The sequence below is a fragment of the Cygnus olor genome, chromosome 2 (assembly GCF_009769625.2).
Source record: "Cygnus olor isolate bCygOlo1 chromosome 2, bCygOlo1.pri.v2, whole genome shotgun sequence".
Lineage (NCBI taxonomy): Eukaryota > Metazoa > Chordata > Aves > Anseriformes > Anatidae > Cygnus > Cygnus olor.
The window spans coordinates 38,573,070-38,592,771 of record NC_049170.1 but is presented as its reverse complement, the minus strand read 5'-3'; the positions used below and the strand labels follow the sequence as shown (position 1 = coordinate 38,592,771).

General features: G+C 39.8%; 1 protein-coding gene across 9 annotated transcripts in view; it reads left to right on the top strand.

Moving 5' to 3' along the window:
- The window catches only part of SATB1 (SATB homeobox 1), a 93,398-nt gene extending 75,669 nt beyond the window's left edge, over window positions 1–17,729 (top strand). For 4 of the 9 annotated variants that reach the window (XM_040547322.1, XM_040547324.1, XM_040547323.1 and 1 more), the window contains exons 10-12: window positions 12,642–12,845; window positions 13,345–13,440; window positions 16,007–17,729. In XM_040547322.1, coding sequence (XP_040403256.1) covers window positions 12,642–12,845; window positions 13,345–13,440; window positions 16,007–16,492 — 786 coding nt within the window. In that variant the 3' untranslated portion in view covers window positions 16,493–17,729. Of the gene's footprint in view, window positions 1–12,641; window positions 12,846–13,344; window positions 13,441–16,000 lie in introns of all 9 variants that reach the window. The other 5 variants (XM_040547328.1, XM_040547331.1, XM_040547329.1 and 2 more) reach the window with 2 other exon arrangements.
- Window positions 17,730–19,702: the final 1,973 nt, after the last annotated feature.

The following is a 19,702-nucleotide window of genomic DNA, read 5'->3' as shown; positions in this document are numbered from 1 at the left end:
CATGCCAACAAACACCTCGCTTTAAGAAGAGCTTCTAACCAAAAATGGAGCCTTTGCTGCCACCTGAATTTAGCAGAAATAAAATTTTCTGCCAAAGTTTTTCTCCATGAATTTTGTCCCTGTGCTATCTCATTCCTTTTCCTCCTCCTTTGGGGAGAAGATACTGGTTTTTAAAGAATTGTCAAAGTATTGAGAATTTTGGCAAATGAAGAATTGATTTTTTTTTAATGAAAACATTCCAGTATTACTTATGAAAATAGGTTATGATTGGGTTTTAAGAGTCAAAATGTTGTCTATAAATTGATATTTTTTTTAGAAATTCATTTTTTTTCAGTTCAGTTGTTCAGCTTGCCCCAGTTAAACAGCCTTCAGTACTTAGTAAGGCTTTTTAAATCCATCTACTCTTTAGCAGATCACTGTTGGCTAGTTTTCTTACACAAAGAAAAAAATAAGCAGTTTTGATTGAAAGTTTTAATTAGAAGTGTCTAAAACATTTCTTACAGCAAGAAAAAAAATGTGTGTGTTATGCAACTGAGCAGATTCCCCAAATGATGCTGCAGGTATTATCAGGTGAGATGAGTGGTGCCACACAGCTGAGAGAAATTTCTCAAATCTAATCTGTAATAAGGCATCCAGGGGAGGCTTAAAAGAAGTGGCTTCAGTAAGCGAGCACTTTAGCCATTGCCACTGGCTTGTGATGAGGTGGCAATATCGAAAGTGCATGAGACGTGCAAGGAAGACTCGGTGTTCAAAGCTGGTTGAAAAAAAGCACACAGGGTAGTGTTTGAATGCCACAGATGGCCCGATTTGCAGAGGAAAATCTCACTACATGATAACCCCCCAGCTTGGTGCAGGCAGAGAAAATGCCCCAAGCTGTGCCCGCACAGCCCGGCCCCAGCGCTGAGCTGCAGCAGGGCAATGCAAGTGTGCTGCCAGCCACCCGTGCTTCATGGCACCACCACCTCTGGGACAGATCCCTGGGGTGCCTGCGGACCCTACGTGAGCAGGTAACCTCTGTAGGTGCAGCAGGAGCCATGGAGGTGCCATGGATGCTGATGCTTCCAAAATAAGTCCAGGGTGAGTCAAAGAGGAGGGGAGGAAGCGAGAAAGCTGAGCGTGAACTGTCAGGATGTTCGCAAGGGTCCAGAAATCCATCTCTCATTTCTTGCAAAACTATTTGAAAATAGCAGTGCAGTCTGGAAGCACTGGATTGCCAAGAGAAAGAAAGTGCAGCACCCTCTCCCACCTCCTTTGAGTCTTTTGTTTTCAATTTCTCTTTCCTAGGTAGAGGTGTTTCGTTTCCTGCACTCCAGATGCGTGAATCAGCTCCTCCTCAGGCAGCACCTGCTGTCTGCCTGACAAGAGGTGCTGTTTCTGGCAGGATGGATTTTCTTAATCTCTCTTCCTGCTTTCTGTATCCTCACCTTCTGTTTTGCTTTCCTCTCATCACCTTCGCTAATTCCTCTAGCTACACCTCTCCTCTTAGCCTTTCCTTGACTTCTTCCCACCCCGTCTACACGCTCCCTATCGCCTTGTGCTCCATCTGCCCCTCTCTCCTGTCCCACTGCTGCTCCCTGCGTGTCAGAGCTGCGTGTAGGGCATTGTACCTGGTGTGCATCCCCACCCCTTCTCCATTGTCAATGCAGGTCACTGATATGTGGGGGCTTCTGAGGGCTCAGAATATTGTTTCTTTAACATGAAGCTAAGGCATTAAAAAGAAAAGAAAAAAAGAAACAAAGAAGAAAAGTCAGAGCAAGCTGTACAGGAATTAATGGCATACTGAAATGAAAACAAAGCTGTAGTGCCAGAGCTGAGGAAGAGGCTGAGGAGCCCTTGGTTCCCGGCACCGGGGGAAGCAGGGCACCAAGTAAACAGTGCAGAAAACAAAAGAGAGCAAAATGCGTAACTAAACAGGAAGCGGCAGGGTAAATTTCATCCTGAGAAACCGAGGGCTACAAAATATGCTGCTGCAAAGAATAAAGGCGTCTTCTGCAAACAAACATGCAGCAGCAGTCTGAGAAGCAATTTGCTAAAGGAGTGACCGATTAAAATTCAGGTGAAGGGTCGCTGGGCTAAGGAAGGGGTAAGGAATAGTAGATTTGTGACATTAAACTGGATAATTCAAAGCATTCAACACCTGAAAGAATGTTATAGGCTTGTTAGGTGCAAGGTGAGAAAGGAGACAATGTTTTGTTGCAGATAATTTTTAATTTCACTGCTTCTGATGATTTCTTATTGTGTCCGTTTTTCATTTTCCTCAAATTTAACCTCTAAGTCAAACTCCAAGGTTTTGGTTACAGATTAGCCCAAATTGCTGTCATGTAATGAAAAGACTAGGGCAAGCACACACCTTGCTAAGTTGGAAAAAAAAATCCAATTTGCAAATATTTATCTAATTCCCAATCTGCCAGATTATATCAGAATCCACGTTATTCCGTGGTCATCTTACTTTTATTCCTGTGCAGCTGTCAAGTTCCCTTACAATACAGGATGGCATTTGAGAAACAAATGAAAAGAGTTTTCAGAACCTTTGTAAAGTAAAGGTGTTGGACTGAGGGGTCTGCAGCAGAATTCCCTCAAGTTTTGGGCCTCATGTGAACAAGCTTTGTACGAGTATCTGTTACCTCTGTGGGTGTGCTTAGATGACTAGTGTTACAGCAAGTGAGGGTATTTTGCTGAGCCAAGTGCTTAGCATCTCTAGTCTAGGTAACATACATACTGATACAGGAACTTTCCACTGTTTATATAAAAATGATTATTAGAAGGAAAAAAAAAATCTATGGAGGGCTTACAGGAGCTGCTTTTTATTTTTCCTTTGGGGCAGCCAGTTTGCTTCGCCTCTAAGAAATCATTTCCTATTCTTACATAGTATGAGGAGGGAGTCTTACTAAAGGATCAATCTTCCCCAGCCAGGGGAAGGGGCCAGGGCAGACAGGAGGGTGCCTGCTCCCCTGGCGCCCGCTCGAGGGGCAGGAGCTGCTGCAGAGCCATGCTGCTCTTCCCAGCCCCTTCTGCTGCCTGCAAATGTTCCACTTGGCTGCCACTTTTCTTGGCTGGTGAAGAAACACCTAACACTAAGAGCTGCTCTCTTTCTAGGAGCTTTCCCTCGTGGCCACGGTTGTCCCCAGCATGAGAGCAAGCTACCTGAAAATGCCCTTTTGTGGGTTCCCAGCCACGGCCAGCCAGGGGAGAAAAAAACCCTCTCCAGCTTCCCCTTTTGGTTCAGCTTTCCTATTCTTGTAAATCGATGCCCCAAGCAACCATGCTGCAGTTTGGGGGATTTTAGCTTTCTGATGGCTTTGCTGCTTTTATTTTTCCATGGGTGATACATGTGTTTCTGACGGCTTCTTTCTCATTCGCTTGGGAGGTTTCCGTCTTTCGCAAGTGTGAATTTTAAACTTTTTTTAAAATGCATGGAGGGCATTCTTAATTTTCCGATGTAATTAACAAAATGTGGAGGAAAGTTAGGGAAAAGTTTGGTTTTGGTTTCTTTAAGACCCCTTCACCTTTGGCACGATCAAAGAATTACGTGTTGTTCACCACGGAACCAGGACCTGCGGGATCCAGTTGAATCACAGGAGAAATGTTAAAAGAAATCTTCTCAGACTATTGAAAAGTCTAATTCAAATACACAGGAAAGCATTTAGTTAGGCCGTAAAAATGCCTGAGATGTCTGAGAGCGTGTTTGAGCTGTGTGGGTTTTGGACTGATGTCACTTGTTGGAGCATCTTGTCAGCTGAGCTGAATTCACAGTTAAGTCCGAATATCTACAAGTCTATGATTCCTCAGCGTGAGGTGGATCTTCCTGTGATCCAGGATGAATTCTGGAAAGAAAAAGGCATATGACAAGAAGCCACGGATTTAAATTACTCCCTCTGGGAAATTATAATCTTTAAAAAAAAATAAATCTAATGACATGATGTACACATGTACAAGTAATTGCAGAAGTGACACTTTGGCCCTATGGCCTTTTTACTAGAGGTCTTTCCCCCAAAGCAAATGTTAAATCTCCATAAGCAACATAATAATAAACATTTGCAGTTCACTTGTAAATTGATAGTACTGAAAAAGATTTTTAAAACTGCCAAGCTCTTTCTGTTAAAGACCCTTCTCTAACTAAGCTGTAGCTATAGCTGTCATATGAAAATTGATTGCACGTTTAAGAATAAATAAATGTAGGCTATTAAGGGTCGTGGTTGGATTTAGGGTTGTATTTACTTTCAGGGGAAGCATTGGCATTGCAGTGAAATCAGTAGTTCTCCCTACTTAAATGAAAGATAAAGGGCCATATATTACCAGTCACCCTCTGTGAAACCCACTGACCCATTTTATGTGCCTATGCAATAAAAAGTAATGTACCAGACTAAGACTGACTTATTTAATAATTAGCAGATATTTTTTCTTGTTTAGATTTTTTTTTTAAAGTATGTTTTTTGTCCTGCGTATCTCATGGTTACGATGCCAACTGAATCGTGTGTGTGAAAAAGGAAGGATATGGAGGAGAGGAAGGCAGAATAAAGCTTCACCCACTGTTTTTTGCATCTATTACTTTTTCCCTTCTTTTTACATATGAATGTAGTTGCATTTTATGTAAGATTTTCAAAGGAATGCATATTATGTTTTTGATTAGGGCTTGTGCCTATCATTGCTAGGCAATTGAAGGCAATACTGTAGAAAAGATACATTTAAACAAGGAAACGGAGAGGTGGAGGAGGCTGAGAGCAGAGAAACCAATCCTGGGAGAAGTCCTTAATTTAGTTTATTAATTCCCTCTGTACTCGACTAAAAAGTAATGATATTTATGTTTTCAGCCAGTTTTAGAGTTAACGGGTTAGGAGCGTTCTGGTTTTTTCTTCCCAGGCGCTGGTGGTACGTCTCAAGTGTTCGCACCCGGGGACCGTGCATACCGATTTTGATACAGCTTCAGCCCTTAATCCGACAAGTTTTTCTGTAGCGTTGGCTCCCAGCCACGCACCAGGGCTCCGAGTAGAGAGAGGTCTGATACGACAGACTAGACTGCAGGAGCAGGGCAGCAGTTCCCTGGGTCGTTTTGTTTCTGTACTCATTTCATGCCTATCATTGAATTTTATAGGTTGCTTTAGCAAGTTTCCTTTTCCTTTTTTTTTTTTTTTTTGTGTGTGTGGTTTTTATTTGTTTGTTTGTTTTGTTTGGCTGTTTACAAGAGTAGAAATACATATTTAATTTGTAAGTGCTGCAGCTATACAGGGAAAAAAGGCAGAGGGAAGAAGAGACATCAGGGATCCTTTTCCCCTAAAATATCACCAAAAAAAAATGCAGTGAAATGCTGTCAGCACCACTGCTGGCAGCTTGGTCATTTTTTTTTCCCCAACCCAGGGAAGAGGTGTAGGTAACATGCAGACAGATGGTGCAGCTGAATAATAGGTTGGATAAGAAATTTAGCAGCATAATCTGTTTCTTCAAAGGAAGTTTTTCCTGCTAGTGAAGTTTACCTTTCTTCTGAAAAGCCCTATGAGGTTGTGGGGTTTTCAGTTTGTTTGTTTTACTAAATCTCATCTATTACAATGGCAGATACAGATTTACTTAAAATTCACATCTGGCTTCCCCTTTCAATGTTCTAGTAATGAAAGCCAGTAGAACAGATAAACCAGAAATATCTGGAGATAAAGGACAGCTTCAGGTTTCAAACTTTCTCTGATTTAGTGGAATGCTAAAAAGCAGAGCCTGAAATTTAGGACTGATTAGTGTGAATAAAATAATAAGGCAAACATCCTTCTGGGAACATTTATTTTCACTTTACGCCACATCTCAAGGAGAGGCATTCATGTTCTAGCAGCTCTGCTCATCCTCTGGATCAGACTGAACACCAGCTTTTGCTTCTTGAATTACAGATACACAGTTTTGTGAGCAAAATAGGGAAATCCCAAGCTATTGAACACTGATGGCAGCTTTCAAAATTACTTGAAAGTATGTGCCTCACAGAAGTCAGTTCTTAAAAGTACTTGAAAATATAAGCTAAAATGAAAAGCTTTTCACTAACAAATGTGTTGTTCAGTATCAAAAACTACTGAGCCTGACAGATTATTAATTTTCCTTAAAATGTTATGAAGATATCCAGTGGCCATTCTTTTAACAGACTTCAGCTCTTCTGGGAAACATGTAGGTGTATTCAGCTTTGATAGGAGATAACCACGACAATTTATGTATTTTAGGAAAAATACAAACCTGCATCAGAATAAATTCTCCTGCAGTCAGGGAATTCCTGAAGAATATTTAAGGCTTAAAAGGAGCACTCTGATCATCTGGGCTTGTACCCATGTCTGAACCCACAGGTATTTCACCCAGAAAGAAGTCAAATTTCAGTAATCTCAGCCCAAAGATGAATTTTGAATTAAATGCTCTCTTCTTCCACTGCACTGGGGGTTGCCTGATGTAGTTTTCTGGATAATACAAATGTAATGCAAACTGCATTCCCACTGTGAACTAAAACAGAGTCCATTGCTACTTATTTGTTGGATTTGTTTTGTACTGAAGCAACATTAGTTTGTTTTGCTTCATGATGCCTTATACAGGAGCTTACGTATTCTGAACTCCCTGAATTTTCGATCCTGTTCAACACTGTGAGAAATCTCAGTTGAAGGGTTTAATGCGTTTTCCAATCAATGTGTAGGAAATTTGGCCTTATCAATTTAAATGCTGGTGATCCTTTCATTGCATTATGGAAGAATCTTCTCTAAGCAGAGATTATTCTTAAGAACTTCATAACATTTAAAGGTTAATATGTTAGGTAAAGAACAATATCTTAAGACAAACATTTTTATTACAGGACATGAAGGGATAGTTCTGATTAAATTACATGATTATTTGAATGGGAAGGAAGACAAAGTGCATCATTTCTTGCCCTCAACTTTAATGCCTTTAATCAAATAATGACCTTCTGGAAATAGTTAATTTTAAGCATTTGGAAAGATCAATACCACTTTGCCACCAAAAAATGGCCCAGATGATGAAATTTGATGTATTTAAAGTACCATTTCACCCTTTTAACCTAGTAAATAATTTAAAATGCTTTCAGTACTCCTATGCTGTCATAATGTATCTCATTGGAAGTATTATGACTTTTCCAAAAGCAACCTTTCTGTACAATGAGCAGCTTACAAGTTTAATACTGAAGCCTAAGACTATATGCACATATTGTAGTGGTGGTGTCGGCCTTTTTTCTTCTCTTTTATGTGTGGATTCGGTTTTGAAAAGAAATGGAAATATCTATGACGAACACAGCCATTTGGAACAAAAATGAGATTTGTAAAGCAAGTTGGACAGCTTTTGAAGGGAAAAAGTCAATATTTAAAGTTTAGTTCATGAGTTCTTTTCCTTTGTTTTGTCTATAAGCTTTTTTGTTAAAGGTGAAGGATTTGGGTTGCTCAGACAATTAAGAGCCCATTTTACCAAGTGTAATTTCATATCTGTGCTCTATAAACTGGAGTGCCTTCAGCATTGTAAATAAAAAAAAATTGCCCTCTATTAGCATGTTTGTGGGCAGATTAAAAACAGTCTTCATTAGCATAAGTAACACTTACAGATTCTTTTAAAAGTAGAAAATTATTTGCTGAATGATAAATTGCTAGCTTTATAGTTAGTTGCTGAAAATGTGCTCATTCAAAATGCCTACTTTAGTTTAGTCTACAATACTCAATTTTTTTGAGTTCAAAGTACTGTTTAATGGATTATGTACTTAGTCTTTGTTCACAGTAGATGCTGAAATGCAATTCACACTTTTTGCTAGAATGTTTGTATCAAATACCTCCCTATTTAGACTGATTTCTTCTAACACTATGTATTTTTATTATGCTATATGCCCCAGAGACTGATACAAAATAATCTCTGGTATGCTATACCAAGGAAAAGCTGTTCACATCGTAGCACTGATACTGTAAAATGTTTTGCCTTCATGGATTCAAATTACAGCTCTTTTTAAAAATGTTTGATTCTTTGTTAGTTATTCTGAAAGAAATATTCATCATTTGGCAAATTATCATCACTATAGCAAATTCACCAAACAAAAGAATTCAGTTGCTCCACCTTGAAGCCCTTTCTTTCTGGACTTCTTTATTGCTGATTTGGATGTAAGCTTTGCCCAGAGAGCATCTTTCATGCTGGTAATGCTACCCTCTTTGATCTAGTTAGAATTGGTATTTACACCTTAAGTGTAGATTTCCATTATATTTTTTTTTTTTCATTTAATAAGAAGGATACCGGAATGCAAGAATAGTTTCCCTAGACACTGTGTGTGACAGAGCAGGACTTTAAATACAGCTCAACTCAGTCTGAATAAAATAGCATTTGGATACGTAAATAAAATGCACGTATGCTTTCTTTAAAATAAGCGTGCTCATGGGTCTTGCAGACTCTAATGTTTGGCAGTTATCCTCTTTGCGCTTTTCTTGCAATGGTTTGGCAGTAGAGCTTTCACAGATTTTTTTCCTTTAATATCTTATGTTTCTTTACTAAATCCCTACAAGAAAACCAGACAGAAGACTCTTATTTATTTTAAATATCTTAGGTTTAGCATCTTTTTTTTTTTTTCACCATTTTCTTGCTTACTGTAGCAAGACCTTTGCAGATGGTACTTGGTTACTTGAAAGTGCATAACAGTATTTTCTTTGTAGCAGATGGATTTAAGACTTTTAGTTCCCAATAAATGTAGGTTTACAATACATAACTTTACAGGATTTGTGTTGTATATAACAGGTTTGAACATATTATCTCAGAATTCATCTGCATGGCATTTTCAGCTTATCCAGGGCCCATGCCAGTATTTTAAGTAATAGGGAGAGCATAGTGATTGATAGCAGCTAAAGGCGTGATTTTGAATAGAAACAAAGGTTTTAGAACAGAAGGTGTCAAATTAAACTTTGTCAGTTTGAAAAGTAGTAACATCCTGAAAGTTCTGCAAACATATTTACATGTGGCTAATGTTTATATTTTGCTTTGTACTCTCTTTATATTCAGTGTAATGTTGCCTGGCAAATTTACTCTGTTTTAAAATCAAGGTTTTTCCTAATGTCATTGCAGAGTTTTGGGGGGTTTGCCTTGCTGCATAGATTTAACTGTCTAATTATTTTAAGACTGTTTTTTAATGATGTGCTGTATGTGCTGTAGAAACTGGCTGTCATCAAATTTGAGTTATAAATATTTCCTTATTATTTTAGGGTCCTGTCCACTTACTATAAGATTATAAAAGCATGAAAAAGCAGTGGTGTGAGCTCTCCTTCAGAATAAATTGTATGAACTATACAGAAATTGCTCTAGACGTAGGTGCATGTAAGAGGAGAAGAGTCAGCCTTGTTAAGTTCACTAGTAAATTAAACTATGTTAACTATAGTGCTTCATACTTCTTTAGATCAGATAGAAGCAAAACCTAAAAATTTTGCATAACTTAAAATCCCCATTAGACGAGTCTATATCATTATTTTTTCTCAGAGTTACAAAAACGTTTCATACATTCTCATTTAGCTGACTTTTCTGAATAAGCTTTATGTTCAAACAGAAGTCTGAACTGAAATTAAATTAAATACTTACGGTGTTTGGTTGGTTGGTTGGTTGGTTTTCTGAACCAAGAGAAAACACGGTGGTATAAAGTCCTACGAACTAAATAAACTCCTACAGCCTCTGTTACTGCCCACTCACTAACTCTTCTGAGAATTTCTGTGAGGTCAACTTTTACAAATATTTTCAGAAATAAACACCCAAAATTGCTTCTGTCCTTGTAATTTTAGAAGATTTCAGTTGGTCATTTCCATGTTGCCAATCATATATTTTATCAGAATAACTGTTTACTTCTTTAAGAGCGTGAAAAACAGAGTGAAAAAGAGACATTTAATTAGAGTAGCAGTATATTCTATACACAGTGTCAGAAGCAACTGATTTCAGTATCTCAAAATCAGTGTTTCTCTGAAGGGCTAGCAGAGATGCTTCATCTTACAACTCATCAAATCATTTTTACATAAAAAATTAGAAGTGAGATTTCAGTGCAAAGACTAATAGCATAGTACTGAAAGTGCAATGCTAGTTAACAGTAATTTGTAAGACTAAAGAGTGATCTATCAACTGTAGAAACACAGAAAAGGCAATATGGGGAGAAGGAATTTCTTAGTTAACAAAAGTGTTGTTGTGAAATATGTTTAGTCAGCATAAACTTTGATTGCTTAGGAATGATTTTTACTATGGGGCATTTAATAAGAGCTACAACTGCCTTTTCAAAAGAGCATCTGAAATTCCCATTGCCAGCAGACAAAACGTGCAGCTTCTAAGTGCATGATGCAATTTCTTGTTAGGTCTGTGAGTATACCTTAAAGAGCTGTCATGGAAGGGGAAATGTTGTCTGTCTTGTCTTTATATATACATATATATATAAACATATATATATAACTTTCACCTAAATGCTTTTGCAGTTCTCCTTTCTCTTTCACCACCATTAGAAACAGGACCAACAGTTTCAATATGAAGCAGTGCAGACTCCAATTGTCCTTCAGTTAGAAGGACAATTTTTTCAGCTTCAGGGTGGGCCTGTTTCTTTTTAATTAAATTTTCATTTCAATTAAAAGATCTTGATTTGGTTCTCTTCATCTTCTCCCCTCCATCCCCAGTAAACCACCTATGCTTTCCGATTGCACATCTTAACTTGCTGCAGAAAGCTAGCACTGCTGTTGAGCACAGTCCTGCACTTGACCCCATGGAAGCAAGGCAGGCAGAGAACCACAAGCAGCATGTGGATTTTGTTAGGGGCAGGGAGAGTTTGTGCATTGACCTGGTGACACATCCCAGGGCTCCTCATGATGGGGAGGGAGAACATACAGACCCTTGCTACTGTTTTAGAAACATGCCATAGAGCTTGAACTGAGACAAGCTGTACATTATGTGCTCTGTAGGATGGCATTTGGCTACATTTCCCAATTAGCTTTTTAAGCCCTGGGGCAATACCCAGCATCTGCGTGGCCAAAAAGTGGGGTGCGCCCCCCCTCCAGGGTGCAGGGGCCCCCTCTGCTGCTGCTGCTCTCCTCCCTCTCAGCACACCTGGTGAGCACGCAGTGGGTCTGGGCCCTGCTTAAATTTTTGCCTTCTCAGCTCTGCTACCAGCATCTCACCAACATTTGTCAGTTGGGTTATTTCTACTTTTTCTCCTGTGTCATTTGTTCAGTTTTCCTCCAAGAGCATACACTTGAAATCTTTATACACACCTCACCAAATATTTTCTTACACAATATGAATGCATTATTTGTTTACTTTCACCTCTTCCTATCATGGCAATATTTTTACACTGCATTTATTAACTGCTAGCTAAAGATATGAATGTCTTCAAGAAAATAATGTATCTATTCTGTATCTATGTATCTATTGTATCTAGTAGTAAACCGGCCTGGATAAACCATATTTCAACTACCAGTACATATAAAAAGGATCTAAAAGCTTCTGTACATTTATATTATTTGTTGATTCAATAAAATGTCATATTATCTTTCCCACTGCATTAAGAAATAAAATTGCATGGACCTAGTTTTGAAAACAGATCCTCGATGCTAAAAGGAAGAAATATGCATGTTGCATGCATGCAATATTTTGTTTCTAAATTTTAATATACCAAAAAATTGTTGCCAATGTACACTGTGCTTGCTAGAGCATTTGCACGAATCTTTTAAAACTGTCACTGCACAATTGAGAAAAAAGTCTTCAATTAAATTTTAAGAACATATGAGGAAAGAATTGTTAAATTTTGAAGATTAATTTTTATGTTTTTTTTTAGAAGCAAGTTCTTGCAGAGCATTCCTTAGCCGACTTCATAGAATTTCCTGAAAAGACTGAGTTAGGGTAGGTGCGCTTTTAGGCAACTTGCTGTCTGGTGACCTGGAAATGGTCTTAAAGGGTATGTCAGAAGCCTGAGGATATCTTGTTGTGACCCCAACAGTCCCTAGTAATATATGTAAAAGTGTGAGACTTTTTTTTTTTTCTGGGTCTATAAGAAAAATCCTGAAACAGATAATCAACATTCAAATCAGTTCAGCTGCAGAGGCCCCCCTACTCGTGGCAGATAGGAACACAATATTACTTTCCTGCATCCCATGAAAGGATTCCTCTCTTTTAAAACGACATTAGGGAGCTTCGCTATCATTCTGATTTCCATCAGGCAGCTCTGCAGTCAAAGCAGGTATCTGAAGTATTTTCCTGTTTGGAGGAGTAGTACCAGCATTTAGAAACTGCACAGCAGCTGATCTACCAGCTACTGAAATGTGGTGTTGATGCTCTCAGATGGGTGTAGGCTTGCATAAAATAAAATAGGCAGCAGAGAGAGTATCACGTACTGGCATCAGTGTTTAGGGGAGGATATAGGGGATTCTGCCTTGGTCAATGGGTTTGTTGAACAAAGAGCACTGGGGTGCAGGACCAAGGAAAATGTGCTTGTGTCTTACAAGGGTCTGAGCAATAAGGCGGTGGTCTCTTGGTGTGCTGACGTTTGCTTCACATCCAGCATTTACAGTGAAAGCTGCCGCGTCTTGCCAAGGGAGAGGGTGAGAGAACACAGCGCTGCTGAAGTCCACGTTTCACCCTCGTTTGCCCCTCATGAGGTGAGGAAATACTAACATTTTGCTGGTGTTATCTTCAAGGGGTGGCTCTGTGAGCTGTTACGTTGGAAAGAAGATCCCTCACCAGAGAACAGGACCCTCTGGGAGAATCTCTCCATGATCCGAAGGTTCCTCAGTCTTCCTCAGCCTGAACGTGATGCCATTTACGAACAAGAAAGCAATGCAGTTCATCACCATGGTGACAGGCCTTCCCACATTATCCATGTGCCAGCAGACCAGATTCAGGTTAGTTTACCTTGGCCAATCCAGCAGAGCACTAAGTAAATAAAGCTTTAAACATAGCAAAGGAAATTAGTGTTTCTTTCCTCCCCGCCAGACTAACTACAGCTCTCCTGGTAAGAGATAACAGCGCACTGCCCTCCGCCACCTGAATTAAAAGACGAGCGGGTGACCCCCTGTTTTTTTCTTCTGGTTTGGGTTTTTTCAAGCTTGTGTGGAGAGGGCAGCTCAGGCGCATGTGCGTGGGGCAGTACAAGCCATCCACGTGAGCTGCCCGTAGCTAGACAGGCATCAGGACCAAAAGACAGACATGTTGGGCGCTAGCTGTACATTGCCAGCAGAGTGGGAGGAGGTGATAACACGCTGCTGTTGGAAAGCTAAGCTCAGCCCCTCAGCAGCGGTGGCTCACCCCAGGTAGGAGTGAGGGAAGGGGACACGATTCCTCGTCCCATTTGAACCCCAGCCGAGACCGGGATGAGTCAATGTTTGTTTGTTTTTCCTTTAGAGCCCCTCTCCCACCACCCTTGGGAAAGGAGAGCATAGAGGCGCTTTCTTACCAGGCCTGCTGACCACTGGACCTTGGCTGGGTGCTGCTCCGCAGGTGAGCTGGCACAAGGGCAAACGTGCCAGGGAGAGAACGGAGGGCTTGCAGGACCCACGCCACCTGGCTTTGGAGGTGCTGGTCCCTTGGCTCTCACAGGCATCATGCACACGAGCCTGGTGGCCCCTCAGCCAGGGAGCGCGGCTGGCTGGTTTGCTAAACATCACAGGCCAGATCTGCAGCTCTCTGAGCTGGAGACTCTTTAATCCCTTCTCGCTGAAGACATGAGGTCAGCCTTTAAGTGCTCCCTTTTACAGGGCAGATATTACCCCTGCTTTTCAGTTCCCAACCTCAGCTGAGACCTGGTGCATGATTTGTATTACCTATACAGGAAAATATTTACAGAGCTAGGGAGGATAGAGTTATCTTGCAGCCAGAAACAACACAAGCGTATATTAAAGATAAAGCAAACTGAATAAGTCAATCCCTTAGGATATCAACTACTAAAATAATTGTGAAAGCCTGGAAAGTTGCTGTTGATTTAGCAAAAAGAGAGAGAAAGATCTATATTAAGTAATAAAACAGCACTTGTTTGAAAACGTACATTGTTTTTAATAAAATCACTTCTTAAGGGGATAAAAGGAAAAGCTTATGCATGATATAAACATTTTGCCACTATGCCATTTACTTAGATTTTCTTGCCTTGTTGATAAAAGTTTTGTGTTTGATCTCACAAATATTATTCACCTAAGCAGTTGCACTGTAATCTCTTAATATGACTTGTAAGAGTATGGATTGGGAGACTGGGCCTGAGTTTTGTCTGTGCTCTTCTACACTATAATTATTGGAGATGCAAAATTATGTAGTTAAGACACGAGTTTTCAAACCGTATATACAAAGCCTCCAGTCTTGTAAGATTTTAATGTGCTGGGAGTAGTCTTGAATCTCTGTGGGTTTGAAGCCTTGAATGGGACTGCTCACAGACCGTAAAACATGAAAGGATGTGAATAGGGATGAGGCAAGAGCCCTAATTCCATGGGCATTTGCATCAGATTTTACAATAACGGGATCACTTCGAGCAGGGGCTGCTGAAATGGGTGTTGAGACCTACATGAAGTCTTCACAACCACAAGTGGCACTGCGAAATGGCCAGAAATTAAATTCATCCAATCCCTACAATATTTTGTGCTGCTTAGGGTCTGCAAGTAAACTGCAACCAAAAGCTTGGGAACCACTTCTGACACACAAAAAACTGTCGAGGGGAGACTCGCAAAGGGAAATGAAATGTAGTGATAGCAGCTGCTTGTTTTGCTGCTGTTGTTTTTTAATAATAACTGGTGGTTTGTACCATATGACAAGAAATTTGCTGATCCAAAATATCTTACTAACCAGTGCTTCCTGTGCTGTGAAGCAAGAGAATTGTCAACAAAAACAGTAGCTGATAAATTTACTTTTGATTTTAAACATGATCTTATAATGTACTGTACTCCAGCAGTGGAGGAGAAAAACATCTCTGTCCCTAGGGCTCAGTGCCTCACCTTTTAAGAATGTTTCTGAATCCATGCTTGCAAAACTTCATTTTAAGCTCTTGTTAATTATTTACATCATGATTTGCTTTATCTTACTCTTCTGATGTGCATACTGGCTCATTTTTATTGCTTGAGTTTTTGGAATGCAGCATGTTCCCTTCTAATAATAATAGTGCAACTTATTTAGAGCTTTGCATCTTAGTGCTTTATAAATATTAACTAAATAATCCCCAGCACAAACACTGCAGTAGGTAAATATGTTTGTTCCCCATATATATGCTGGGATCCTTGAACACAGGCAAGACAGACCCCCTCCATGGCCACAGGCAAGATGGGTCAGAGCCAGACCGGGAAACAAGGAGTTGCTACCTCCTGATCTCTTTGTCCTTGTGGAGGCAGGATTTGGCAGCACGATGTTAGACCCTTCCAGCTAACGCAGTCTGCAGTAACGTTTGCAAGTTTGGGGAGGCTTCAGTGGCTGCTCAGCGCAGATCGGTAGCGGGATATTCTGCACTTAGCTAAAATGCTTTCCCTCTCCCTGATCCCCCCATTCCCTCCGTCTAGCCATTGCTAGAGATTTTCAGCCCTCGCTTTTGGGCAGCAGCTGCTACTGCTGGCAGAGCTCCTGTGTGTTTGCCCTCATCTGGCACTTTTCTCACTTTGCCCTTGCTACAGTTCTGGCTAAGCTGGTCAAGTTAATCCTATGCTATGTCACCGACTTAGCATTTTGTCGTGTCTGCACTTGACTCATGGAGCACGTTCATTAAACTGTCGGCTGAACCGCACCGATGTCACGTCATCGGTGCTTCAGCTGGACCAACCCAGAGTGCTCCACTGCTCTGCCTGCATCTTGCCAGCCTTTTATCCCCAGTCCCTGCTCACACATGTGCAGATGTGTGCAAGATATGCAGAGGCTTACTAATTATTTTAATTCAGGTTCACCTTACTACCATCAATAATGAGCCTTTTGTTTTGGTGTGCTTAAAGTTACTGATCAATTGCTTATAGCTCTGCAATTTTTTCCCCTGGATTTTCTTGGTAACCCAAAATACGGGCAAGAATACATGTACAAAAAAATGTTGTGTTTTGTCTTGCAGCAGCAGCAGCAGCAACAGCAACAACAGCAGCAGCAGCAACAGCAACAGCAACCAGGTCCCAGACTACCCCCAAGGCAACCGACAGTAGCATCACCAGCTGAATCTGAGGATGAAAATCGTCAGAAACCCCGGCCGCGAACAAAGATTTCTGTTGAAGCCCTAGGGATCCTACAGAGTTTCATTCAAGACGTGGGCCTGTATCCAGATGAAGAAGCAATCCAGACTCTCTCCGCTCAACTTGACCTGCCCAAGTACACCATCATCAAGTTCTTTCAGAACCAGCGATATTATCTCAAGCACCATGGGAAGCTGAAGGACAATTCTGGGTTGGAGGTGGATGTTGCAGAATACAAGGAGGAAGAGTTGCTCAAGGATTTAGAAGACAGCATCCAAGACAAAAATGCAAACACGCTTTTTCCAGTTAAACTAGAAGAAGAGTTATCGGTAGAAGGGAACACAGAGATTAATGCTGAATTGAAAGACTGATCTAAAAGTATTATTTTCTTTCAACAGTGCCACTGGTATTTACTAATGAAATGAAAGTTCCATCTTGCGTTCTGTCAAAAACCTTTATTATTCATTGTTTGGCCAATGAATCTTCCAAAACTTGCACAAAAGTTGAAAAAAGGATAATGCAGACTGCACTAGATGTTTTACTCTGTTTTACAAACTGCTTCGCAGCAACAGATGAAGCGTTGAGGATTGTTTGATATTAATTTGTGTTCACTGGATACACTGTGAGTGTACCCAATAAGCATGATACCAGTGATTTTGATTCTGGAGCCTTCAGACAAGCATTACAACTTTTGTGATTTACTGTTTTTTGTTTTTGTTTTGTTCTTGTTTTTTTAATTATTACTGTAGCACTCCACACTTGATCTTTGGAAACTCACATTTATTTAAAAAAAAATAAAATAAAAAGAGTTTGTTACTCTTGTTCTATTGTATGTTACAAAAGAACTATAGACTGTGGAATGCAGTTTAAAGATAACATATGCCAACAAATGCCTTGTATTATATGGCACTGCCGTAATTCAGATTTGTTTTCTTTTGGAAATAAAGGTCACTGTTTTTTTTTTTCCATTCTCATTGTTACATGGTTTTAAAGAAAATGAAAAAGAAAATGTGAAACACAATTTAGTCCTCATTATTTATTTGTAGATCCTGCAGCATCATGTTGTAATTAATTTTTTTGGAAGTTTCCGTTAAATGTAATATTGCTTCTCTTGTTATCATACTGATTTTTTTTTTCTATTTATAAATGTATTTTGATGGGCAGTAAAACAAAGTGTCTTAAAAGTTTTAAATAGAGAAAATGTGCTTTACACAGTTGCCTATAAAAAGTGCTCTATGTTATCCAAGCAATTCATACTATAAGCTTCACTCTTATTGTTGTATGCAATTTTTACTATCATGCAAATAAGCTTAGGTAAATAAAACTAATAGATCACCTTAGAAACTTATGCAATTAATGTGAAAATAATTGATGTTTGCAATGTGTCTTCCTTTGGTTTACAATCAATTTTAAAGCTACAGCTGTATAAATTTTCTGTATAAAGGTGTATTTCTTTTTTATGAGTTTATTGCTATGAAAACACCAGTTATTTTGTTACAGCTGGCTGTTTTTATAAGTGTATCACAATTTTCTTTATGCAGAAATGTTCTGACTAGGAGTGGTTATTGACTGTAACTACACAATTAAAATTGTTTGTATGGTATGATATGGCAGGGTTTGTCTGCGTATGTGTATATCTGGGAGGAATAACTTGTTCTTAGTGCACATCGTACCTTCTTGCCACCACTTTGAAGATGACATTTCAATTGTTCTCCTTTAAAATTACAAGCAGATTTTTTTTTAATGACCTTCTTAATATTTGAATATAGATAACATACTTCAAAAAGAAACACAGTTTGGTTATGAAAATCATAACCTGTCTTTTCTTGGTTTAAGAACTTGCCTGCCCAACAGAGATAGCAGGATATTATTGAGTCAAAAGGCTATCAGGCATAAACATATTTACAGTTCCTGGCAGTAATGCACTTATAATGGATACAGCTGGTTTTCTTTTACACTAGAATTATGCTAACACTATTCCTTGCACTAATGTTGAAACATTAAAAAAAAAAATAAATTATTAGTCACATACTACGTAGGAAAGATAGGCTTTGCACATAGCAGTCCCCTTCTAAGCAAGATAATTTTAAATGATCACTAATTAGTCTCTTATAAGTCTCTTGATAAAGCCACCATAACTGGGGAGCTCTGAATTTATGCGAAGCTCTTGTCTAGGCTACAGAGGAGTCTACAGCTGAAACTTGTACATGACATGTATGCAGTTGTTCTCCATTCCTAGAGGAGGGACAACTTCCACCTGGTGTAATTTAGCTTTTAACATGAGATTCAATTTCAGCACAGCGATTCTAAAACGACTAAAAGTTTGCAAACCTCAGTTTTGTTTCAAAAGCACAAAAGAGCTTCAAAAGCACAAGTGGCTCTTAGGTGGCCGAAAATTTCTCCTTTTAGCCCCATTCAGTTCTTTAAGAAGATAATCATTAGGTAGCAAGGCAGGCTTTCATACCACATTTAAAATCACCGTTGTCCATGGCCTTTGTCTCAGCACCCACGGGTTTATTGAGCAGGTCCCAGCCATGGCACCTCTGGTCTGCTCCCAGGGCTGGGCCAGGCTGCACCGGGCTTTGGGCTTGGTTTAAAAGAATGGAGCCTTCGTGCCATGCTGGGAGGGCAACAAGCCCTAGGAGGGGCACAGATGTGTAATTTGACATCACAATTTAAGGAAAAGACAGCGATATTATACCATCACTTAAGGGACTTGTATTCGGTATAAAGCTATTGATAGCCAACAGCTGTGCTGGTTGCAAAAGGGCATAACCTAAGCTCAGTCCAGGGAAGCCTCTGTGGTCACCACTGACTTCTTTCTCATACTACAAATAGGATCATTTGTTTTGATCATTTGTTCTGGGATCCAGACTTGCTGTAGCCCGGGCAGTGCAATCTGAGCTGACGTGCAGGACGGTGCCACTGGCACGCTGGGGACAGCTGAAGAGCCAAGAGCCCATTGCAGTAGGGCTGCTTAAGATTAAAAATAAAAATAAAACTCACTTTTAAACTAATGTGTGCATATGCAGGGTAGAAGGAAAAAGCCACTTTCCCGGAATATACTCCCCTTCATGCTAAAAGCTAATATATGCAGCACTCCTAATATCAGAAATTGGGCAACAAGTCCAATACCCTATAAAAGCATAAGAAGAAATATTTATAAAATTGTCTTTTCAATTTTGAAAGCAATTTCCATTTCTTTTATCCTTTTAAGTTTTATGGGTGCTGAAGTGGAGGCCATGTGGGCTTGCAGATGGTTATTATAGCTGTTTCTTTTCCATTATCTTTGTTTTTCCTTCTCCTGGTCTAGCTGAGGTTATCTTCCAAGTGGTCCAGCCTGTGCAGTTACACATTACCTGCACAGAGGTTTGTGTCCCCGTGGGTGGGCTGAAAGCAGTCTTTTACCGTGACCTGAGTGACCAAAGTATTTCTGTTAAATCCTTAGCAGCATCCTCAAATATGATACAGGTATTAAGGATCTCAATGTTATGTGGGTTCAAGAGGTTTATACTGTTAGAAGTTAAGCTACTACCAGTATATGTCACCTTGACTTTAGGACCAGTTAGACTACCTAGGAA